This window comes from Pan troglodytes, chromosome 17 (genome assembly GCF_028858775.2).
Source record: "Pan troglodytes isolate AG18354 chromosome 17, NHGRI_mPanTro3-v2.0_pri, whole genome shotgun sequence".
Lineage (NCBI taxonomy): Eukaryota > Metazoa > Chordata > Mammalia > Primates > Hominidae > Pan > Pan troglodytes.
In genome coordinates this window covers 45,774,284-45,786,268 of record NC_072415.2, presented here as the reverse complement: position 1 = coordinate 45,786,268, position 11,985 = coordinate 45,774,284, and the positions used below count along the sequence as shown (strand labels likewise).

General features: G+C 42.1%; 1 protein-coding gene across 6 annotated transcripts; it reads right to left on the bottom strand.

Moving 5' to 3' along the window:
• Nucleotides 1-3,236: 3,236 nt before the first annotated feature.
• C18H18orf21 (chromosome 18 C18orf21 homolog) lies at nt 3,237-10,214 on the bottom strand. 6 transcript variants are annotated; one of them, XM_003315869.6, is made up of 5 exons: nt 9,695-10,214; nt 9,593-9,615; nt 7,408-7,607; nt 4,910-5,100; nt 3,237-3,680 (listed from the first exon to the last, which is right to left on the bottom strand). In XM_003315869.6, the coding sequence occupies exons 1-5, from the start codon at nt 9,769-9,771 to the stop codon at nt 3,515-3,517; spliced, it is 657 nt and encodes a 218-aa protein (XP_003315917.1). In that variant the 5' UTR covers nt 9,772-10,214; the 3' UTR covers nt 3,237-3,514. The 6 variants fall into 6 exon arrangements, with proteins under 6 accessions (XP_003315917.1, XP_009432174.1, XP_009432175.1 ...); XM_009433899.4 differs by having other exon boundaries at nt 9,593-9,633; nt 9,695-9,895; XM_009433900.5 differs by having other exon boundaries at nt 7,408-7,563; nt 9,695-9,800.
• Between the last annotated feature and the right edge of the window lie 1,771 nt (nt 10,215-11,985).

Here is an 11,985-nt window from a genome sequence, read left to right as displayed (position 1 = left end):
ACTGTGTCTGTGAGTCAGCCTAGTAGGTATGAAGTATCTTTTCGTGTATTCAGTAGCCATGTTGGAGAACTGTGTTCAGATTCTGACCATCTTCTGTCTTTTTATTATTGAATTTTAAGAGTTCTTCATAATTCTGGATGTAGGTCCCTTATCAGATACAAATGCTTCTCAATTTAGGATGGGTTATGTCCTGGTAAACCCATCATAATGTTAAAAAAAATCTCAAGTTGAGGCTGGGCACGGTGTGGCTCATGCCTATAATCCCAGGACTTTAGGAGGCCGATTCGGGCAGATCATGAGGTCAAGAGATCGAGATCATCCTGGCCAACATGGGGAAACCCCGTTTCTACTAAAAATACAAAAATTAGCTGGGTGTGGTGGCATGCACCTGTAGTCCCAGCTATTCGGGAGGCTGAGGCAGGAGAATCACTTGAACCCAGTGATTCAAGTGAGGTTGCAGTGAGCTGAGATTGCACCACTGCACTCCAGCCTGGCGACAGAGCAAGACTCTGTCTCAAAAACAAAAACAAAAACAAAAACAAAAAAAACTCAGGTTGAACCATCATAAGTTGGAGGTCATTTGTGTATGATTTGCAAATATTTCCTCCCATTCGGGGGCTGACTTTTCACTTTCTTGATGGTGTCCTTTGAAGAGAGCACACAAGTCTTTAATTTTGATGAAGTCCAGTTTATCTGTTTATTTTTCTTGTTGTTGCTTGTGCTTTTGGTGTCATATCTAAGAAACCACTGCATAATCCAGGGTTATGAAGATTTACTCCTGTACCTTCTTCTAAAGGTTTTATAGTTTTATCTCCACACTTCAATTTTCAAATATTCTTTAGAAATGCCCAAAGACCTTTCTGCGAAACAGAAAAGTCAAGAATCCAGTGTCCCTCACTTGCAAATGAAGTAATGTGGACAACTTCCCACCTGAGAGTTTGTCTTTACTACTTTTTATCTACTTTCCAATCATGTGCTCAGAAAGGACCTTAGTTCTTAGTGTGGAAGAAGTAGAACTTACTAAATGTAGTAGTCTTGGAATCTGCAGTTTGTGCTATGTGCTGGGCAACAAACAAGGTGTTGGGGGTGCAAGTGAGACCACTCAGGTCTGCAAAGAGCTCACAGGCAGTTGGTAATGATCAGAAACAAGAAACTACAGGGTCACCAGAACTGTGAAAAAAAAGTGGCCCCTCATAATGCAGTGGGGTTGGGGTGGAGGGCAGTCTCCAAAGTGAGACCTAAAGGAAAAAGCACATGCAGAGGCCCGAAGCTGCCAAGTACATGGTATGCATTGAGAACTGCAAAGAGCTCGCTGTGACCGGGTGATCAGGAGCAAGACGAGTTCAAGAGAAACAGATGTTCTAGAGAGAAGTTAGTCAGAAAGGTAAAGCAGCTACCATGACCATTGTGTTGTGCCAAATGTTGTGGACACAAAGTGAATACCTGGCCTTTTGGTGCTGGCACCAGTTAGCACAATTTCATTTCATGCAACTATAAGAACAAGTTGTTAATCTTGGCCTTTGAGTATTTTTAATTGATAAATAATAATTGTAGGCCAGGCGTGGTGGCTCACACCTGTAATCCCAGCACTTTGGAAGGCCGAGACGGGCGAATCACTAGGTCAGGAGTTCGAGACCAGCCTGGCCAACATGGTGAAACCCCATCTCTACTAAAAATACAAAAAATTAGCTGGGCGTAGTGGCGGGCACCTGTAATCCCAGCTACTCAGGAGGCTGAGGCAGGAGAATTGCTTGAACCCAGGAGGTGGAGGCTGCAGTGAGACAAGATTGCACCACTGCACTCCAGCCCAGGTGATAGAGTGAGACTCCGTCTCAAAAAAAAAAAAAAAAAGACAAATAATAATTGTATATATTTATGGGACACAATGTGATGTTTCATTACATGTATACACTGGTGTAATCCAATCAGGCTAATTAACAGATCCATCACCTCAAACATTTATCATTTCTTTGTGGCAAGAACATTAAAAAACCCTCTTTTGGCTGGGCACTGTGGCTCACACCTGTAATCGTAGCACTTTGGGAGGGTGAGTTAGGAGGATTGCTTGAAGCCAGGAATTCAAGACAAGCCTGGGCAACAAAGTAAGATCCTGCCTCTACAAAAAATAAAAAAAATTATGGCTTCTTGTAGTGGGAAATGAAAAAAATTAAAATATTAGCCAGGTGCAGTGGTGTGTGTCTGTAGTTCCAGCTATTCTGGAGGCTGAGGCAACAGGATCACTTGAGCCCAGGAGTTCAAGGCTACAGTGATCTATAATCATGCTATAGCACTCCAGCCCAGATGACAGAGCAAGACTCTGTCTCTAAAAAAAAAAAAAAAGGCCAAAAGGCCAAAAATCCTTTCAGCTATTTTGAAATATACATTAACTATAGTCATCATGCTGTACAAGAGATCATAGAACTTATTCCTCTTAATTGAAATTTCCCCTCCCCCAACCACAGCCTCCACTAATCACTATTATATCCTCTACTTCTATGAGCTCTACTTTATATCCTCTACTTCTATGAGCTCTACTTTTTTAGATCCCATGTAAATAATACAGTATTTGTCTCTCTGTGTCTGGCTTATTTCACTTAGCATAATGTCCGCTAGGTTCATCCATGTTATCATAACTGACAGAATTTCTTGCTTTTTAAAGGCTGAATAGTATTCCATTGTGTATATACACATTTACAAAAATCCATCCTTTGACAAGCATTTCTGTTGTTTTCATATCTTGGTTATTGTGAATAATCCTACAATGAAACACTGTAGGGCAGACATCTCTTTGACATACTGATTTCAATTCCTTTGGATATATATGCAGATGTGGGATCATATGGTAATTCTACCTTTAGTTTTTTGACGAACCTCCATACTGTTTTCCAAAGTTGCTGTACTAATTTATAGTATCACCAACAGTATATTTCCTTTTCTAAGAAAGAAAATTTTAGTTTCCTATTGAGTGATCTATAATCAGGAATGTTCCAGATATTTACTTTTGCAATCAAAATAGGAATAAGGTTCAGGTTTTACTAAGATAGTTATGCAGATAATTGTGAGAAAATAAGGACCCACTTGATCCTATTCCTGAATTATCAACAATGCTATAGACACATGGAAGAAACCCTTATGAGTGAATAGACCCTCTCATAAAGATCTCAATTTCCTTTTGAAAGACAATAACATAAATAAAAACTGCTGACTAAAGGAAGAAAAAACAGTAATGCCACTACTCAATGTATATATCTATCTTTATATACATAAACATATATATCTATAGATATGTGTCTACAAGGAACTTTCATATATTTTTTGATCCTCACAGCTGTCCTATGAGGTAGGCAGGTTTCAGGTATTCATACCAATGAGGTATTTTCCCCATAAACACTGAAGGATGCCAAGAAAAGTTTGCATTCAGATCTAGTTTCCATGTATTCAAAAAATGAATAAGAGTTTAAAAAGTTGTTTTGCCAACTTTAGTTTCAGAATTGACATCAGACATTTCTTATTTTCAAAGTCCACCCTTCAGAGAAGATAAGAAATTTCTGAAGTCCACCTTTGGAATCTTTTGGGATTCATTCTGACTAAGTAACATTTTTAGTTGAGAGAAGTGTTTCTTTGTTTTGCTGGTGTTCTTTGAGGAGCAAGTAGATACTGACTGTCCAGATGTAGGTGTTCTGAAAAGAAACAAAACCACACTTAGTTATACCAACAAATGACAATCATTTTCTACTCTTTTGTATTATGGCCATATACATGCACTGGCTATCCTCGGTGTATTATCATTTGACAAATCCCTGTTCAGTTAGATTTCCTCAGGAATTTCTGACAGAGAAAAGGGCAAGAACAAATGTTTAGGGCAAGAAAGTGTATTATGAATGGTTCAGTATTTTTTTTTTTGGAGACGGAGTCTCGCTCTGTCGCCCAGGCTGGAGTGCAGTGGCGCCATCTCAGCTCACTGCAACCTCTGCCTCCCAGGTTCAAGCAATTCTCCCGCCTCAGCCTCCCAAATAGCTGGGACTACAGGCGCACGCCGCTACACCTGGCTAATTTTTTGTATTTTAGTAGAGATGGGATTTCACCGTGTTGCACAGGCTGGTCTTGAACTCCTGAGCCGCCCACCTCAGCCTCCCAAAGTGCTGGGATTACAGGTGTGAGCCACCATGCCCGGCCGTGAATGGTTCAGTTTTGTTGGCACATAGGATGATTTAAGGCAAAGAAAGACAGGCAGACAGATTGGTGCCAGATAGGGCTGGAAAGCCATGCTAGAGCATTGATCCATATGCTACACAGTGATGCTTCTAATCAGAGCTATGCTCCAGAAAGATGATCACACTAAAAGAGTTTGATCCTAGAAGCAGGGAGACCCATGAGGAAAATCACTGCAGTAGTCCTGACAAATGGTGCATAAGGACCTGAACCAGAATATAGCAGCACTATGGAGAAAAAGGAGCAAAAAGATGAAAACAGGGAAGTAGGATATATAGAAATCGGTGACAAGGACCAAGGGAATAGGGATTTTTGAATGTACCTGTCATTTTAGGTCAAAATGTCCAGAAAGGTGTGTTCATTCACAGAATAAGGAACTCAGGAGGATGGACAGGTTTGAGTGGTTAGCTGTGGGGCAATGATGAACTAAGTTTTGAACATGTAGGGGACTGAAGTGGTTATATTTAGCAGGCAGCTGGAAATAGGCACAGGAGATGTTGGAAGTAGAGTAACATACCTAGAAGTCAAATGCAGTGAAATGAGCATTGAAGATATGGGAGTATGTGACATTAGAAAAGGGAGGAAAAATGGCCAAGTCCTGAAATGCATGGCATATTTAGGGAGTATATATTAAACACAGGAAATTAGAAGAAAACACTTAACACTGGCAATTCAAAAACTTCATGGATTAAGATACCTGAAAACCGATGCTGGGCTCTTGCCTTTCGAGCCAGACATGTCATGATTTGGGTTTGCAGTCCTTCTCTCTGGTGTCTTCAGGCTGAGTTTACTTGTAGGAGTGGCAGGATTGCTCTTCAATGTTGACAGAAAGCTTCTACTTTTACCATGATGTTTCACTGTTCTGTTGCATGTTTTACAAGTGATCAACTACCATAAAAATAAGAAATATCAGTCCTGTCATTTATCTTATAATTTAACCCCATAAACCACAGGTTCATTGAATTCTTAAATGTCAGGGACTATACCAGATACTATAGGGGTAAGTAAAATAGAGGCTGTCCTTGGGGAACTTGCAATCTAGTAGCGAGAATCAGACAAGACAATTTTTTTTTTTTGAGATGGAGTCTTGCTCTGTCCCCAGGCTGGAGTGCAGTGGCGTGATCTCAGCTCACTGCAACCTCTGCCTCCTGGGTTCAAGTGATCCTCCTGCCTCAGCCTCCCGTGTAGCTGAGACTACAGGCGCCTTCCACTGTGCCTGGCTAATTTTGTATTTTTAGTAGGCAGGGTTTCGCCATGTTGGCCAGCCTGGTCTTGAACTCCTGACCTCAGGCGATCCACCCGCCTCGGCCTCCCAAAATGCTGGGATTACAGGCTTGAGTCACTGTGCCCAGCCAACAAATTTTAAATGAGAAAATGTTCAATAAAAATGAATGGCTGAACATTTGTATTTAATTTAAAATAGTTTTTCAAAGATAATGAACTCTACTTTTTAAATACAAAACCATGTTTGGGGGGAATTTGGGAAGAGATGGGAGATAATACTGTTTAACATCTGGAGGAATGTTCTTTGTAACAGCAGTAAGCATTTAATATTTTTTTGCAGATGAACTTCAAGCCTCTTCCCAAAAACAACATGGCACAGTATCACTGGAAATTTAAGTAGCCCCTTCAAATCCTTAGCAATTTTGTAAACATAAGTCTAAAGTAACTTATACAACCAAATGAGTTGTTATACTCTCACACCTCTCCACTCCCATCATTAGCTCTAGAGGTTGTCTTTCTTTTCAAGATTCATTTCTCAAGAAATGGTCCATTTTCTAGCTAATTTCCTTTCTTCTACATATCTAATTGACTGTGCACAGGACTCAGCCCATGCCTCGGCAAATTAATACAAACTAGTTTAAGTGAGAAGTCGTTTGATGTTCATGAGCAGATGAAAATGCCAATGGAAGATCTGCATCTATCAAAGGTCTATGTTGCTTTACACTTTTTGGAAGGAGGCTGTATACAGGTTAAAATAAATCAGCCGGGCGTGGTGGTGGGCACCTGTAGTCCCAGCTACTCAGGAGGCTGAGGCAGGAGAATGGCGTGAACCCAGGAGGTGGGGCTTGCAGTGAACCGAGATCACGCCACTACACTCCAGCCTGGGTGACAGAGGGAGACTCCGTCTCAAAAAAAAAAAAAAAAAAAAATCAGAAAAACAAATACCTCTAGCACCTTTCTAGCTGACTTCTGATTAAAATACATTAGAATGTAAGCTTCATGAGGGCAAAACACTGCAAGATAGTGAGGCAGCATTTGCTGTCTTTCCATTTAAGAACATTTTCCAAATATGTGGCAGTAATGATTTTTGAAAAATACAATTCTCCAAGAACTAAGAAACCGAATTCCATACTCACTTCAATATTCTATCTCTTCTTTCTTTCCCTTTAACCATTCAATTTTATGACAAAGCAAAATGCACCTACCTGACCAACACTGGTAAACTCCTAAATATGGCAATTTTCAATCCAAGTAATTGCTAATTATAGTCTTAGGCCAGACATAAGCTGTCATAATGTCCAGTGCCCGGCACAGTGATAGACAATAAGCAGGCACTTGAACAGTTGGTAAATGTTAACATAAAATATGCAGGGATATAAAGTGTATTTGCTACTGGCCTCCATATAGTAAACCGTACGTAATCTGATTTTGGTTGTTTTATTCCATCTTATATCCCCAATATTAAATGTTGCTTGGCATATGATAGACCCTCAATAAAATGTTGAAAGAACAAAAGATGCATTCACCTTTGTTGGGCATACCTGTAAATCCACTCTGACATGGAGTGGGAGGACAGCTGAAGAAGTGACATGATACTACATACATAACATACTACTATCTGAAGCAAAGGAGCATTAACTGAAAAAATAATATAGTGGTAACTGCAATTTAGGTGGAGCCATAACGGTCAGTTCAAGAAATCCGCACATTTGTGAAAAATAATGCTCAACAATGGGATCTCAAAACAATTGAGAGCTCACCATGTTTGGTTTAGGTAATCATGAAAAATAAAAATAAGCTGTCCTTATAATGAAACACTAATCATTAGAGAAGTGTTTATGTATATATTTTGATAATCCAAATATACTACTATAAATCTCTGAGTTATACTGAGGCTGATTCTTAAACTGATTTTAAGTGAAAGAAAAGAAAATTCTAGTTTACTCATACATACTGGAACTGAAATCTTACCAATACACTTTTGGAGTCTTTGAACTTTTTCACCATTTTTGCTTCTTTAAAACTGAGTGTATAGTTTCTCGCTTCTCGATTAAGAAGTTTCTGTATTTTGGGTGTCAACTTGGCTTTGGGTTTGAGACGCACTCGAGAGTTATCCAGAACCAACAGCTGGAAACAGTATGGACACGTTTCTTCAAAAGTGCTCTTATCATCTAAAATTATACAAATGAAACTCACAATTCAGCAAATCAGAATATTTTGTTACCTCAAACTGTCAACATTTATAAAAAGTATATTGAAATTTAATATAAGCAGATACACATTAAGTAAACTCAAAATATGAAAATTTACAAAAAGATAAATTGGCAGTAATTTACCTTGCAAAATACAATTCCATCCATTCACTCCTTTCAGCAACAGATAGGCAAATCTCCAACCTATGCTAGCAAATCCTGTAGGCTTTAAAATATATCCTAAATCTAGCCACTTCTCATTACTTGCTACTAAGTTTTAAAAGGCTGTTATGTTTCACCAATTTTACCAATGCATTTACCACAAAATAACAAATTGCACTGCGATTTTGTTTCTTTTTTTAAATAATTAGCACAATGAATAGTATCTACTGTTGAGCACTGTGCTAAGTGCCAGGGATATAACAGCACTTATAAAGCTAAAGACCACACTTAAACTTAGCTCTGCCAAATGTGAAACTCATTCATATTCACTAAGTGACAATTAAGAATGCCAGGCACTGTTCTAAGTGCTGGAGACACAGCAGTGAACAAAGGACAATTCACCGAGGCATACAATAAATATAACAACGTCAAATGTTAAGTGCTGGGAATAAAAAAGTAAGATAGGAAAGGGGAATAGAAGTATTGATGGAGTTACTGTAATTTTAAATAGGTGGCTAGGGAAAGCTTCATTGAGTGATATTATAGAGACCAGAGGGAAATGGAGGATTCACATGAAAGCAGATATGTGAGGCAAGAATCCCAGGCAGAGTGAAGAGTAGCTGCAAAGGCCCTGAAACAGAAAAGCAAGGAGACCTAGTGTGACTGGAGTTGCGTGAAGGAAAGAGTAGGTCAGAGAGGTATGCAGGTCTATGACACAGGGCCTTACAATCCTTTTAAAGGACTTTCACTTTTATTAATCCAGGAGAGAGCTGGTGATGGCCTGGAGCAGGGTAGTAGCAATGGATGTGGTGAGGAGTGGAGTGCACTGGCGCCATCTCCGCTCACTGCAACCTCCACCTCCCGGGTTCAAGAGATTCTCATGCCTCACCCTCTCGAGTAGCTGGGATTACAGGCGTGCACCACCATGCCAGGTAATTTTTTTGTATTTTTAGTAGAGACAGCGTTTCGCCATGTTGGCCAGGTTGGTCTCGAACTCCTGGCCTCAAATGATCCGCCCGCCTCTGCGTCTCAAAGTGCTGGGATTACAGGGGTGAGCCACCGCTCCTGGCTGATTTTGGCTACATTTTAAAGCCAACAGGATTTGCTTGCATACTGGCCTGGGGGAGGAGAGAGAGTTAGGGAGTCAAGAATAGCTCCAAGGTTTTTGGGCTCAATAACTGTAAGGGAAGAATGGAATTATTTACTGAAATGAGAAAAACTGGAGGATCTTGTTGGGGGGTAAAGCTCAGGTTTTGGACATATTAGCTGAGTTTGAATTACCAGACATTGAAAAGAATTTGTCAAGAAGACATTCGGATATATGAGTCTAGAATTCAGAGGAGAGGTCTGCGCTGAGTATATACATTTGTAAGTCCTCAGTATATGGTATTTAAAAGCCATGAGATTGGATGAAAAACTGTCACCAAGGAAGCGAGTGTGCCTAGAAAAGAGGTCCAAGGGCTGAGTACTGGGCCACGACAATACTTAAAGCTTGGGGAGATTAGGAGGAACCAACAAAGCAAATCGAGAAGTAATAAATGAAGAGGTGAACTACGTAATGACCTAGAAGCCAAGGGAGGAAACTATTTCAAGACTGATCAATGTGTCAAATGCCGCTAACAAAGCAAGACAAGGCACATTAAAGAATTTTGATTTTTCACGAAACCGAGACACATGCGGGTTTTGTTGTTGTTGTTTTTAAGGAGGGGAGTGAGTCCATCGGCCTTATTTGAGCGTTGTGCGGAACAGAGGAAAGCGGGGCGACAAGAGCCCAAAGCACAAGAGACAGGCGTTCTTCTTACCGTGCGACGAAGTGTAGGCCCAGCTGTAAAAGAGAAAGAGACTTGTGAGGAGCAAAGGATCACCTACCCGCTCGCCTCCCGCTTCCCCTCCAGTCCTCTTACAGGAGGTAGCGGGCTTGGCCCGGGCAGCTGTCGTGCAGTCCCCGCGCTGCAGCCTCAAGGTAGTGCTTCTGTCTCATCGCCGCCGCCGCTGCCGCTGGCTCGCCGCGGGAACCAGGTGAGAAAATAGGGCGCCGGAAGTCTGCTTCCCAGCGTCCCCGTCGTTGGCGTCCAGACTCAAGCTGCTTCCGGAAACAGGCACCGTAGGCAGACGGGTTCCGGTTTCCTTCGCGTCCAGTCTGGCTTGGAGGCGTGCCCAGCCGGGAGGCGGCCCCACCCGCCCGCCACGTCCCCGCCCCCTCAGTTCCACCCCTTGGCCTGCCGGGTCCTCTCAGGCACCCAGCGGAGTTTCGAGTCAGACTTGAGCTCGGGCGTAGCGGCTAGACCGGGCTGTGGCGTTAGAGTCCAGAGGTGAGGCTCCCACCCGCCTCTCCATCTTCCTCCCGCCTCGGCTCCTCTCTGACAGCCCTTTTGTGATTGCCCCGCCGCAGCTTCGCCCTCCAGATTCGCCGGGCGCGGAACTGACTGGTGCGCCGGCGGGCGGAAGCGCTGCCAGCAACGAGGCGGCCGGGAGGAGCGTCCCCAGTCCAGCCTGCCCTCCGCCTGCGTAAACGCTAGCGTTTCTCTTTTTGTAATTAAAGTGAAATTCACATAACGTAATATTGACCATTTTAAGGTGAACAATTCAGTGGCGTTTAGTAAATTTACAATGTTGTGCAAGCACCATTCTGCTATTTCCAAAATATTTCGCCGAAGGACAGCCAACTCCATGAAGCACTTACGGCCAATCCTCCTCTCCCTCCCAGGCCTTGGCAACCACCAGTCCGCTTTCTGTCTCTATGGATTTACCTATTCTGGGCATTTCATGTAAATGGAATCATACACACGACCTTTTGTGTCTGGCTTCCTTCACCTAGCATAATGTATCAGGTTCATCCACCTTGCAGCACGTATCAGTACTTCATTCGTTGTTATGGCTGAATAATATTCCATTGTATGGCTGTATCACAATGGTTTATCCATTCATCAGTTGAACGTTTGAATTGTTTCTACTTTTTGGCTGTTATGAATGAATGCCGCTGTGAACATGTGTGTACATGCATTTGTTTGAGTGCCTTTTTTCTGTTCTTCGGGGTATAATACCTAAGAGTAGATCTGCTGGGTTATGTAGTAATTCTGTGCTTAATGAGGGTTCCAGTTTCTCCGTATCCTCACCAACATTTGCTTTTCTTTTTCCTTTTTTTTAAATCTAGCCTTCCTAGTGAGTGTGATGTAGCATCTCATTGTGGTTTTGATTAACATTTCCCTGACTACTGATGCTTTTGAGCAGCTTTTCATGTGCTTGTTGGCAATTTATATATCTTTGGCTGTTTAAGTTCTTTGCTCATTTTTTATTGGAGTTGTCTTTTTGTTGATAAGTTGTAAGGTTTTTTAAATGTGTATGTTCTGGATAGTGGACCCTTATTTAGCCTGCTTTATTTATTTATCTGAGATGGGATCTCACTCTGTTGCTCAGGCTGGAGTGCAGTCGTGTGATCACAGTTCACTGCATTCTTGAATTCCTGGGCTGGGTTAAAGGATTCTCTTGCCTCAGCCTCCCTAGTAGCTGGGAACCAGGCACACTACCATGCGTAGGTGTTGTTGTTGTTGTTGTTGTTGTTGTTGTTGTTGTTGTTGTTATTATTATTATTTTGGTAGAGATGGGCGTCTCACTATATTGCCCAGGCTGGTCTTGAACTCCTGGGCTCAAGCGATCCTCCCACCTCAGCCTCCCACAGTGTTAGGATCACAGGTGTGAGACACTATGCCCAGCCCATTTTTAATTTTAAAAGGGAGCTAAATTGGCTAGGCGCAGTGGCTCACGCCTGTAATTCCAGCACTTGGGGAGGGCAAGGCGGGTGGATTGCCTGATCTCAGGAGTTGGCGACCAGCCTGGGCAACACGGTGAAACCCTGTCTCTACTAAAATACAAAAATTTAGCCAGGTGTGGCGGCATGCGCCTGTAGTTCCAGCTACTTGGGAGGCTGAGGCACAGGAATCGCTTGAACCCAGGAGGCGGAGGTTGCAGTGAACCGAGATCGCAGCCACTGCACTCCAGCCTGGGCGACAGAGCGAGACTCCATCTAAAAAAAAAAAAAAGGCGGGAGGCGGGGGGCTAAATTATATAAAGATTTGTAAAGAGAAAGTATATATTTACATCTCTATAGGCATTTTAACTTTTTCCAAAGAAAAGTTATTTTCCCTGCTCTTCCCACCTTTCCATCCCACTTCTCTGAGGCGATCAACATGAATAA